The 13,356-nt window shown below is 37.0% G+C and overlaps 1 protein-coding gene across 1 annotated transcript; it reads right to left on the bottom strand.

Moving 5' to 3' along the window:
* Positions 1–1,277: 1,277 nt before the first annotated feature.
* Positions 1,278–2,894, bottom strand: LOC100248804 (uncharacterized). Its single transcript, XM_002267852.5, has one exon. It carries the CDS (start codon positions 2,631–2,633, stop codon positions 1,590–1,592), a length of 1,044 nt encoding a protein of 347 aa, XP_002267888.1. The 5' UTR covers positions 2,634–2,894; the 3' UTR covers positions 1,278–1,589.
* Positions 2,895–13,356: the final 10,462 nt, after the last annotated feature.

Here is a 13,356-nt window from a genome sequence, read left to right on the forward strand (position 1 = left end):
ACTAATGAAATTCCCTCTTGGTCTTTTCTTTCCAATTCAATCAAATGTCTGATGTTGATGCTAGCCAAAACAATGTAAAGGTGCCTGTGAAATGAGTAGCCTGTACCTGATATCCGATACTAAAACTAAATAAATAAATAAAAATCAAGAGTTGTCAGCATTATTCTCTTGTCTGCAATCCATCACAAACTAAAATTTTGTCACTTAAAGATGCATCAATATGAGATAAAAACAACTTATAAGAAAAATAGGTTGTGTATAACTTTTGGCCCAGTAGTCGATCAAAACCCCTTAAGCATTTGCAATAAAGCATCAGATCCTACACTCTCTGTGCCTTCCTAAAGTACAAGATCAAACAACTATCAAGGATGAGTAATTACAGAAATACAAGATAATTGCCCTGGCCTTGGGCATTCATAGAGAGAATTTCAGACCTTTCAAAACTCATTGTGACCTTAACTTCTTCAATTACTTTAGGCTACCCTCAAATTCTATTCCAGTGAGCTACATAAATCCTATTCTCCAGTGATATCTTCTATATCAAGAAAGAATGCTCACAAGACCCGTTCATCTTTTGAGAAGATAGTAATGACAATAGTAACGGATTATCATGACAATCCCTTAAAAAAATAAATGACTGAAGCTGTAAAATAAACAAGTTCTTCATGAACGAATGCCCACTAAGGCAGCCATAACCAGCAGAAGGAAAGAGAGAAAGCCTGGCCACTAGCTTTTATGCATGAAATTTAAAGTTATTCCTATAAAAGAATACTACATTATATAGAAAGAGAAGATACACAGCATTCAAAAAAAAAATTCACATTTGCAACCACACAAAATTGAACTGTTACTTTCAAATCCCTTCAAATACAGCATTGACACAGAATTCTCATCAAGTGTACACAATATGAAAATATTTTGTATCAGATAAAACCAAAATTGAAACAGTTCCAGAATAACTGACAAGTTTCATCAGGAGTAGGTAATCAGAATTTGCACTTCATTATTCATGAACTTCAGTATATTCTATAATACAGAACTTTCCCCAATTGATTTCAAATTTTACAAAATTCATTCAATAATACTAAACCCTAGAAATAAATAATTAGGCTGTTTATTAACAAATTAAAAGAGAGAAACTTTTCTGCTAATTTCTTAATTTTCTTGAATGAAGACCTGAATTCCAAATCATATTCCCAATGCAACAATTTTCAAAACCCAAACTAATGATTATCTTGTCAAGCACTCTCACAAAATAGGCAACAAATCAAACAACAGGCCTGGAACATTTGGAGGTAATTTTATATAACTATGAATGACAGGAAAAAGAAATACATGGTATACAAAGAAGCAGAATTGTAGTGTCCAAAAAATGTTTCCAGAGGAAGTACAACTAGTTCATTGATGTTGTACCAGGATTTTCAGATGCTTTTTCTCATTCTCCATTGTTTGTGGATCACCGAAGTACACTATCATGCAGTTGAATCAAATTATCAACTAAGCACTTAGAGCCATCTCAAGTTATCTGCTTTCCATAAGCCCCTGGTCCGGGAAGGCCCAACAACAGTAAAGCAATTTACAACGCTATGTTATTGAATATCCATTGATGCAGGGGTTTCCAAAATTGGGTGAATTTCGCCATCCAATGCTTCCCTGCTAGAGGACCTACAACTGAAGTAGAAAACTGCACTCATCATGGAATCAATAAGCACCACAAATGAGTACATAACCACCAACAGAGGCCCTTCCCATACCCTGGAAGACCCATCTCCATAGCTCAATGTCTTCACCCTGTGCTCAAATAACCCCTCCACGAATGCCATCCCAATTGTGGATCCAAGAAATATCAATAGACCCACCTGAGTCTGACCCTTTATGAGGACTCCAGACCGCAGTAAAGCCTGCGGCCCTGAAACTTCCTCCAAAACACAGATTACGATTGCAATGTTGCAAATGATGATAGCTTTGGCGAAAACCACCGAAAAAATCAGCCCAACCATGATTGCAGCATACACAATTAAGTCGCCCGGAAACCCAATTATCAAAAATACGTTACAGACAGCAATGAGAGTAACAAGGAACACAGTGAGACAGCTGACAATCAGCATACAAACCCACAAATACGTCGAAACAAGCCGCCTCCAGATCTTAACAACTATGACGTAGAATTTGGAGGAATCAAACTTCTTCCTAGAATAACTGCAATCCACAGAGTAAACCACGGCAGCTTTGGACAATAGGGAGATGGTGAAGTATAAAGGGAAGCACGTAGCAGCAGAAATGGCCATCTCGGAGAACTTCTGGCACGACTGTTTGATGAAAGGCCTGAGAGGGAGTCCACTGGACCTGGCCACCAACAAAAGCCTAATACTCAATCTTTTCACAATTGACTGATCAACTAAGACATTGGATAAGAGAAGGGCGGAGACGGGGCAGATGAGGAGCGCGGCGATGAGCATGAAGCCCGATGAATTGTAACGGAGAATCCAGACAGTTTCTCTCAAGATCTGCAATGCGTTCATGGGATCAGACCCAGCACTGCCAGTGCCATTGCTATAGTCATATGGCTCCAACTCCAAACCATGTACAACTCTCTCCAGGGATCCTGCCTTGGGCGTCCTAGAGGCCTCCATGTTCCCAAATCCTTACAATCATCCAACCATGGAGCTTGTCCCCCAACTCCAACCCCAACCCCAATCCCCCAGATAAACAAAAGAAAAGAAAAACCCAAAATGCAAAAGGGGTTGCAATTCGGAAGAACCTTTAACGGTGACAGTTTCAGATCTGGGAAGGTCACGAAATGCAGAGAGGAGAGTCGCGGTAAAAGCGGGTTTCACAGTGAGAAGCATGAGAAGGATGCGATTGGGCCGTGGAGGAGCGAAGGATGTGTCTTCCCTTTTTCTTTCATATTCTTCCTTCTTTTTTTTTTTTTTTTTAATTATTATTATTATTATTTTTAATTGATTATTATTATTATTATTATTATTAGTTTTCAAATCAGCGTTCAATATTTAAAACATAAATAATTATAAAAATATTCCATGATCCAATTTTATGAAAATGTTGAAAAAAAAATTTGAAGGAAAATATATATATAAAATAAAGTGAGAGAAGAAGAAAAGTAAGAAAAAAAATAATAGAATGCACAATGAGAAAAATTAGAATGTAGGAAGAAAATCATATGAATTTTCATTAGAGGTATTTTCTTTTTATAGAAAGTTATAAAGAGATATACATCAACATGGATGATCATTCACAAGTTCTCATAATTCGATGAATTCTCATATTTTATAACACTCCTCCTTGGATGATCATAAAAATATGTCTCATTAAAACCTTACTAAGAAAACCCTATGGGAAAAACCTTAGTGAAGGAAAAAGAGTACAATATTCTTTTGGATTACTATAACTGTCTCGTTAAAAATCTTATCAATAAAACCCAATGGGACAAAACCTGGACAAAGGAGAAAAGAGTGCAACGTAGTGATATTCTTATCAATTAACTCTCCCTCATGTTGACATGATTATATTTTCTCTAATAGCACAGTATGGAGATCTTTGAGTCGGCGTATTCCAATGAGCTTCTTGAGTATTGCAGTTGACAATGCCTTTGTGAATAGATCTATTAAATTGTCGCTTGATCTTATTTGTCGAATAGCAATTTCATCACTCTTCTGGAGTTAATGAAAGTAAAAGACTTGAGTGATACATGCTTAATTTTATCACCCTTAATGTATCATTCTTTAATCTATGCAATGCATGCAATATTATTAACTTGGTAGCATTACCTCTGATGGAGAGTAGTCCACATGTTTCCATTATTTGCTTGATTGATCTCCATGATATTGTCATACCACCATAAATAAATACGTACCTCATTTGAGATTGTGCTTTGTGGGGGTCTAAAAGATAGTCAATATCTACATATTCAAACAATTAGGTTTTTGATTATTCAAAATAACATAAACCCATGTTATCATAGTATATGATTGACTTTATTCCAATGTCTCTGAGTTGGTGTAGAATTATATCTCACAAGTAAATTAACAAGGAGTACAATATCTAGTCGTGTATAATTTGCAAGATTCATCAGTACACCACTAACATTGTAATATGGTACTTTCGGACCAAGTAGTTCTTCATTATCTTCTTTAGGACAAAAGATGTCATTTTTCACTTTAAGTGAATGAACTATCATCAGAGAACTTAATGGATGTGATTTATCTATATGAAAGTGCTTCAAGACTTTCTTTGTATATATTGACTAATAAACCAATATTTCGTCTAAAAAGTACTTGATATGCAAGTCGAGGAAATTTTTTTGTTTTCCAAGATCTTTCATTTCAAATTTACTTTTCAAATAGTCAACCATTTTTGTAAGCTCTTCAAAAGTTCCAACAAAATTCAATGTTCCACATATACTATAATAATTGCAAATATTCAACATAATGAATATGCATAGACAAATAAGGTGATACATACATACTTCTCATTTCAAATATTCATTGAAGTGACCATACCACATGTCTTTGGATTGCTTAATCAATACAAGGATCTTTGTAGCTTAATTGAGTATATGCTACAATGTTTTGAATTAGTTGCTTCAAGCATTTGAAATCCTTAAGGGATTTATATATATATATATATGACATTATCTAAAGATCCATGTAAATATGCAGTAATGACATCCATGAGACACAAATCCAGCCCTTCTAAGACTGTTAAACAAATTGGATATCTAAATATGGTTATGTCCATCATAGGAGAATATGTTTCCTTGTAGCCAATACTAGGTTTCTGTGGGAAACCTTGAGCTATGAGTCACATTTTATATTTCGTGATTTCATTTTTCTTATAACACTTTCTTATAAATACTCATTTACATCCAACAAGTTTGACATTTCAGGCGTCTGGACTATAAGTCTAAGTATTTCTCATTTTTCTAATGGATCTAATTTTTTCAGGATGTATTCTTTCCATTTTGACCAATCTTTTCTATGTTGTCATTCATCCATAATTTTAAGTTTGGGATCCTCGTCATTTCTCATGATGTCAATAGTCATTTGGAAAGAAAATATATTATCAATGACAAGAGTATTTCAATCCCATTTTTCTCCATATATAAGTAAATAATTGACATCTTATCAATATCAGGCACTTGTACCTTTTCAGGAGCTAATTGTAAAACATATGTCTCTCATAGGGTTACTTGTTTAAACTATGCCTCTTTAGGGGTTGCTTGAGACTGATTAGTCATTTTAATAACTCATTTTATATGAAACTTCTTCAAGAGTGCCACATTTCATATATCTTTCCTTATGTTTTCCTCTTCTAGGGATTGTGTTTATCTTTTCAAGGTTTACCATGCTTCAAGCGTACCTTAGACTCGTTATTTAATTGTTCTTCAGGTATATCAACTCATTATTTAATTGTCCTTCAGGGACATTAATTCGTACTGGAATATTCTAGGTCAATAACATTATTTTTGTCACTTTATTTGCATCAATGAAAGCATTTGGTAGTTGATTTGCAAGTTCTTGCAAATAAATAATCTTTTAAACTTTCAGTTCACATTGATTAATACGAGGATCAAGATAAGTCAAAGTCAATGGATTCCAAATAATTTCAAGTTGTTCTCTTAGAACTGGCTCTTCTCCCCCAACGGTGAGAAAATTGTCTCATTAAAATGATAATCTACATAACATGTCATTCTACTTTTTAAGTGTATAGGTAGACTAGTCACTAAATAAAAACTTTTGGTTTTATAATGTACATCCATACGACCTTTTACCCCGGCCCAAGAGACCAAGTTGGTCTTACAAGATTCTTTTAGATCTAGCATCATATAAAGTGTCATTCACATGGAATCAAATACTACTAGTGACATAGTATAAGCTCTTCTAGAGCCTTTAATTAGGTTTCTATCACCTGATATGGTATTAACATTGTTTTTCATCAATGTTGTGAAATTAATGAGACAAGAGTTTCATCAAAATAACAAGTCATAACACATGTCATAAAAACCTCGCCTTTATAGAGTTGAAGAAATATTATCATAGGGAAAGAGTTAAAATTAATGAAAAAATATTAGTCATTGATAATGACTTAACTTAATAAGTTGTGTAAAAACAATGAGAGCATATATAACACAATAAAACAAATATGAAAATAATAATTTAAAGTTATATATTTCTTAAATATCTCACACATTTGATTTTGTAAGTGTGGAGCAATTTATACATGAAATAACGAGGAAGTATTTCAATAATCAAACTAATTATAGTGATAGATCAATAATTTTATTCAAAATATTATTATGATCTAAATCAATGTGCAAAAATTAGTGAATTTTTTAAGATTCTTTCTTTATTTGTAAAAGTTGATTGTAATTGGGATTCTTCTTATACTAGTTGTTGTATAATTTTTATTATTATTGTTGTTGTTGTTGTTGTTTTGGGGTCTCTTTCATGGGCACTTATCAGTGAATTTCTTTATCTCTGTGGATGTGGACACACCACTAAATCTCTTGAAATTTTTTTTTTTTTTTTTTGTCTAGATTGTTTGTATAGTTGTTTCCTGTAAATAAATTAATAAATCAACCTAGACTTAGGGTGAACTAGGAATGTAATGCTTTCTTCATGTGTTGCATATATCGTGTATGGGTTTCAATTGTAGTTGTATAGGAAAATTACATGGGATCTTTATGCTTTTTGAAGTTTCCATGTAAGGTAGCATCTTCATAGTTGGCTTCTCTGTGTTGACTTCTCTTATTTAGTTTTTATTATAGAAAATCCTTTCCTTTTCCTTTGAATTCACCTTTGTTTAAGGAATCTTATTTGTTTCTCTGAATAATCCTTTTAATAGGCAAATTAGAAATATTTAAATCGATGCTAACCAAAAAAGGGGTTGCAATCATAGCACATGGAAAGTATACAAAGAGTGTCCATAGGCAAAATCGACAACCTATGAAGAAAGCTTTACCAGTGCTTATATCATGCCATTCGATTTATAACTCTAAATGAAAAGTTATTAAGACCTAGCTTGAACGACAAGGGACTAGGGTAAGGATGTGGAAGGTTTCAAGTTCTAGATTCTAGTTGGAAGGGTAGACAACATGGAGGAGTTGGCCCATGAATTGGGGTGTAGGGTAGGAGAACTTTTGTTTTCTTATTTAGGGCATCTATTGGCTGTTTCTTTTGAATAATTGCCAACTTGGGCTAGAGTGGAAGAGTAGTTTAGTAAAAGGGCTATTGATGTGGAAAAGACTATATTTATAGAGGAAGGATTTGATTTGGAGCACATTATCAAACTTGTCAACTAAAAATAGTTAGAATCACAGTTAAGAAGATTCAAAGGGACTTTCTTTAGGGAGGTGGGGATTGGAGAAATAATTTCATCTATTAAAGTTGTCAACTATTTGCATAGAGAAAAGAAATGGGAGTCTTGGTGTTAGAAGTCTTTCTTTGTTTAATAAGGTTCTCTTGGCCAAATGGAATTGGTGACATGCATAAGAATGGGAGATGGGTTATAAGTGGAAAATATGGGGAGCAAGAACAGGAGTGCTCGTATTATGATGAAAAAGATGGCTATAGAGTTTGGTTATGGAAAACTACTAGGAAGGATTGAGATACCCTTAATAATAGAATTTCTTTTTTGTGGTGAATGAGAGGTTGGCAATGTTTGGAAGAATAGATGACGTGATGATGAGCCCTTAGTGTTTTTTTGTTTATTTCCATGGTTGTTTGTTTCACATGATACACTTTGTATCTTTCAGACAAGGCATATTAGTGATGTAGGTCTACAAATAATCATTTGTTTGTTTGTTTGTTTGTTTGTTTGTTTGTTTTTTAGGATTTTAGCAATGCATAGAGCTAGGTGAAAAAAAGATTTTGCAATGTCCGTTTTCAATGTATTTGTTACCCACTTGGGAAACCCATTAGTTAGTTGATTAGTCTGATTTAGTTTTACACCTTTAAAAGAACCTAAATAATATTAAAGATACATGGACACAAACATGGGGTATATGACATGTCAACTCCCAAAACACTAGACAAAAGGATGTTTATATGTGAGTGATTGTGAATTTATTTTTTTATTTTGGATTGGTAAAGTTTTGTTCCATTGGGTCTTTAATCTGAAACCTCCCACAAAACCCTTTACCACTTGATCCAAGCCTCAAGGGTGAACAGATATGTGAAAATTTATCTAGGTAGCTTTAATACATATAATACACATTTATCTATGTATGCATGAAAAATTCAAGATTATAATGACACCAAATAACTGTCATATAATTAATTAGAATTGTTATGGTACTCATTTAATTGTTAAAAAGTGAATGATAGTATAAGTTTGTTATATAAATGGTATAATTTTCTTTTCTTTCTGAAAATATCAAACTAAAAAGGAGATTTGCTCTTCTACAAATATGCTTCTTATGCTTCCCTATTTTGAAGCTTAATTGTATTACTTTATGGCTAAATCTTTTTTAGCTTGCAAATATGCTTTTATTCATGATAATGGTATTGTTTGTAAGTTAAACTCAAGGGAATCAATCATTTGAACATTTTTTCTTAGAGGAAATGGTGAGGATGCTGAAGGTCTTCGTGGAGAGGAAGACCTTCCTGGTTAGGTTTGAAGGTGAGTCCGGAGGTATTTGGTGCTCGCTTACAGAGCATAGTAGAGGCTCTATTTTCACCTTAGGCTTTGAGAAGGAAGAAGTTGGTTGGTTGATCGAACATTTGGTGAAGGCTATCGAGCTGAAGAGTTACATGGGTTTCAACAGAAAATACAGAGGAAATTCTAGAGTTCATTTAATGGAGGTATGCTTCAACAACCATGGTAGGTTTATAAGGCTTTCGGAGTTTGCCTCCAATAGAAAGTCATCTTTCCTGGTAATCCCTGAGGATAAGCGGGGCAAGGATGGGAGCAACTAAAAAATGTTTTTTCTTCAATGTTGGTGGTCCCCTCCTCGAATATAGTTGAAAAGGAAAGGCAGCGCAGGGTTAAAAGATTAAATTACAAACATATGGGTCCTTTGTACCGGTCCTTTGTGAATGTAGTCAAAAAGGAAGGACCGGGGAGAGAAAGCCTTGTTCCAATTGGGAGATGGGCGAGAGCTGTGGTTTATGAATGCCCCACTGCTTTTGTTAACTAGGCTGAGGTTGGTCGTGCTCTGGTGAAATTCTTAGGGCAAAAAGCTGTGGTGACTATTGTCCCTTTCTCTAGCGGAAAAGGATTATTTTTTGTAGAAACTATTGAGGAAGCCTTCTCTTTCCAGGAGTTAAGGTTTCTCAAGATTAAAGGAAGGTATACAACCCATTTGAGAAGGTGGTCACCAAGGGAAAACTCAGAAGTCGTGGGGAAGTTCAGAGAAGGATGGATTGAATTATGGGGTTTGCCCTTTCATTTATGGTCTGAGGTACATCTAAAGAAAATTGTGGAGTAGTGGGGAACGGTGATAGAGATCAATTGACGAACATTAAAATTGTATGATCTTTGTAAGGCAAGGATGAGAATTGTATTAAATGGGGGATGGGTTTTTACAATTTCAGTTGTAGTGGTTGGAGTTGAAGACGAAAGGCGAGGTAGAGAAATGGGTGAGTCAACTCAGGAGGATTATGAGTCTCACTTGTGGACAGGTGGTAGAAGGCTGGTTGAGAAGACTAAATCAACGACTAAATGATCGTCTTCTAATAGGACAGCTGACAAATTGATAGACAGTGCAGAAAGTCAAAAGGCTGAGGATGTCTCTGAGGGGACACATGGCAAAAGAAGTGCGGATGTGGGGAACAATTGTTCCCAACCTTCCTCTCTGTTCAATTTTGAGAAAACAAAGGTTATGCTTAATTAAGAAAAACACCTAAAATGGGTTTTCAAAATCTTTTCAATCACAACAAATTTAAACATAATATAAGCAAAATAAAGAGATAGAGTTAGAGAATTCAAACTTGAGTTTTATAATGGTTCGGCACTTCCTTGCCTACGTTCATTCTCCTCAATCTCCTAACCGAGTGAGGGTTCCACTAACCTAAAGCTTCAACCAAGCTTCCAATCTTCTTACACTTGGATTCCGACTCCAATGGGCTCTTACACAATCTCTTCAAGATTCAAACCTCTTGAAGGCTTTAACACTCATATTTTTACAAGAAAGAATCCCTTAACCTATCTTAAGGATAGCTCAAATATAAGGCAAAGCTAGGATGACACACAAGAGTGCACTAAAGGATATGCAAGTGATGATTTAATACACTATGAAAGAAATGAGAGCTTATGGTCAAGAACAGGTAGGTGGACAATTGATTGCAAGTGTTCTCTTGTCAATAAATGAAGTGGAGCTCTCAATTTATAGGTTTCTAAGCTCGGGAGTCAAAAACAGCAAAAGGTAACCTCGATTGGTCGAGCTAGGGGTCGACCAGTTCACTAGCCGTTGGAGCATTTAATGCATGACAGGTTACCGTTGCCTCTACCAGACCTCAACCGGTCCTCGACTGAGAAGAGAAGGCCACTGGGAGAGAGAGAAAGTTTTTGGCACCCCTCGACCGGTCCTTGACTGGACGAGGACAATCGGTCGATCGGTTCCTCAACCGATTGAGCCGGTTGGCCATAGCCTCAATCGGTTGAGCCTTTTGGCCTCGAAAACCTATCTTTTTCAATTCCTTTCTTTTCTAACACATAGGCAAGGTCTTTAGGTGAATTATTAAGCCAATTATAAAACATTTTGCCTAAAGTACATTTGTTAAAAACTCGGGTTTTAATGAAATCGAAGTTTTAAAGAATGAACCAAGTTTTCTAAGTTGCATGAAACGTGTGAAAATCCTAAGTGCACTCATGCATTCATCTTACATTAGTTTCCTATGATCACAAGTCTTCCAAGCGTCTCGATCTTGTATCCATTTGGTCCTTTGATGAATTTTCGAGCTTATGCCCGAGATTCTTAACCATTAAACCAATTAGTCACTTAACCATGGTTTGTTATCATCAAAACCTGATTAGGAGAACCCTTGGGCTAACAATCTCCCCCCTTTTATGATGACAAACCTTGGTTATCTAGGAAAGAAAAAAAATCTCCCCCTCAAACCAATCATGGATCAATCAAACAATTTTCAATAGGAAACAATGTAAATCACAAAAATTTAAATAGGAAACAATGGATCATGAAAATATCATATCATATATATATGGTAACCTCACATGTACATAACATATATGCTAATCAAGATAGATATGACAATGATATGCATGAGGGTCTCCTAGATCCTAGATATTTCTCCCATTTTGGCAACATCAAAAAGAAACTAAGGGGGAACTCTAGATAAACTCAAGGTTGAGGAGGTGGAGGAGGAAACACGGAGCGGAGGTAAGCCATCATCTCCTCATGCTGACTCACCTGGCAACTCTCAATACTCTCAATACTCTACTGGAGATGCTCGAATGTAGCCTGCTACTGATCCATACGCTCCTCTATGTACTCAAATCTTTGTTGGAAGTGCTCAAATCGAGAAATGAAGCCAGTCTGATACTGATCTATGCACTCCTCCATAGAGTAGAAACGAGTGTCATGGACTAAAGCAAGGTCCTCCATACTAGCCCCAAGGGAGCTGATCTAAGCTGATACATCCATCCAAGGCGCATGATCAGGAGCGTGAGGTGCTTGAGATGGTATCTCTGTGGGAGGAAGCTCGGTGAATGATGGCTGAAATGATGGTCCTGTTGTGTAAGACGGCTCAGTCATCATAGGCTTTGAGAAAGTGGCCTCAACATGAATACCCTCTGACTGAGGTGGAGGCGGAATGTCAAGCTCGGGCCCTCTCTGTTCAAAATCCCTCTGAGGGTCTAACCCATCCTCCATCTCTCTGATCTCGGCCTCCTCCTCTACTCCGGGATGCATCTGTCCTTGTCCCCAAGCTTGTGTTGGAGGTCACTCAGCTCTCTTAATCCAGGAGCCATCGAGTGCCTTCTCAAACTTCATTCGCCTCAAGGACTACTCATCATAAGTGACTAGTAATGGCCTCGAAGTCCGTCTCTCTACTCAAATCGACCCCAACATCCTTGAATACTCAAGTAAGGAAGCGGTCGTAGGGGAGTACTCGGGTCGTGCTCTCAACGCAGGATATCATATGCATCATCATCAGATACCCCACGTGAATCCGTCTCCCAGTCATAATTGAGTCCATAATGAATGCCTCAAGGTAGGAGACCTCGTCTCGATGTCCTCCTCGTGGTAATAAGATGGAGCAGATCATGTGATGAAGGACTCGGCTGGACACGGTCAGGCTGTGTGCCAATGGTTTGCCCATCTCCTAGGCATCTGTAAGTCCGTACAACCTTTGAATAGCCTCTCTAGGCTCGAATCCTGGCACAGTGGGCCACACCTTGGCCTCATATAGTCAAAGTCCAACTGAAGGAATGTCGAGAATGCGCCAGATACTCTCTAGGCTCAATTTGATCTCAACTCCTCTAACCGTGGACATGACCGGTTCTCCAAGCCCATAGGTCACCCGTGAATAAAATGCCCGTACCAGAGTCGGGAAGATCAGCTCGGAAATTGTCACAACTGGCAGCCATCCCATCCGACTAAAGAGTCCCTCAAACCCGAAGTGATAAAGTTGGGAGAAATTGGTACTTCTCCCTGGAACGACTTTCCGCTGGGCGAATTTTTGTTTGCATAGCTGATAATCTTCTACGGAACTGAAGAGGACGATGTCATACCTCGCCTTTCGGCGAGCCTCCATCTGCTCAGGCTGAGATGGCTTAGTAGGGCACTTCCCCTGAGCCCTAGAGGTGCCCGTCTCTTGCTTAGGCGCCATCCAAATAACAGAAAAAGGAAGAAAAACACACGAAAATGAGGCTGAAACCAAATGAGAGAGGATGAAGTCCAACCTGAAGCCCTAAACGCACAGAGATGAGGCTAAATCTAAGCTTGAGGCGTGCGGTCAGAGAGAAAAAGCTCCCAAAACTGAAAACCCTAGGTTTTAGATTGAAACTCTAGCCTTAAAAGCGTTCCAAAATCAACTCCAAAGCCTTCAATCAGTCCCAAATCCAACCCAAAATGGTCTCTCGAAGCAGGTATGTGAAGGGTTTTCAAGGAGTGGGGGAGAACAGTGAAAAAAATAGCGTGCGGGGGCCTCTTTAAATTCCCAGCCCCGACGAACAGGTCGACCGGTTCCCCAACCGGTCGACCGCTTGGTCAATGGTCAACGGTCAACGGTCCAATTTTTTCTGCATTTTCTTGTCTTGTGATCCTCCTTCTGCCCTTTTCAGTTGAAATCCCCAATTTTTTATGTCCAATGCCAAAGGAATTTTGATTTTTGGTCAAAATTTGACATTTTTCCTAAGATTATTTCTGTATGATGC

Source organism: Vitis vinifera, chromosome 1, assembly GCF_030704535.1.
Source record: "Vitis vinifera cultivar Pinot Noir 40024 chromosome 1, ASM3070453v1".
NCBI classification, from domain to species: Eukaryota; Viridiplantae; Streptophyta; class Magnoliopsida; order Vitales; family Vitaceae; genus Vitis; species Vitis vinifera.

What these genes read in the sequence shown, in the direction of transcription:
- LOC100248804 (XM_002267852.5), bottom strand. Translation starts at nt 2,633, where the DNA reads ATGGAGGCCTCTAGGACGCCCAAGGCAGGATCCCTGGAGAGAGTTGTA.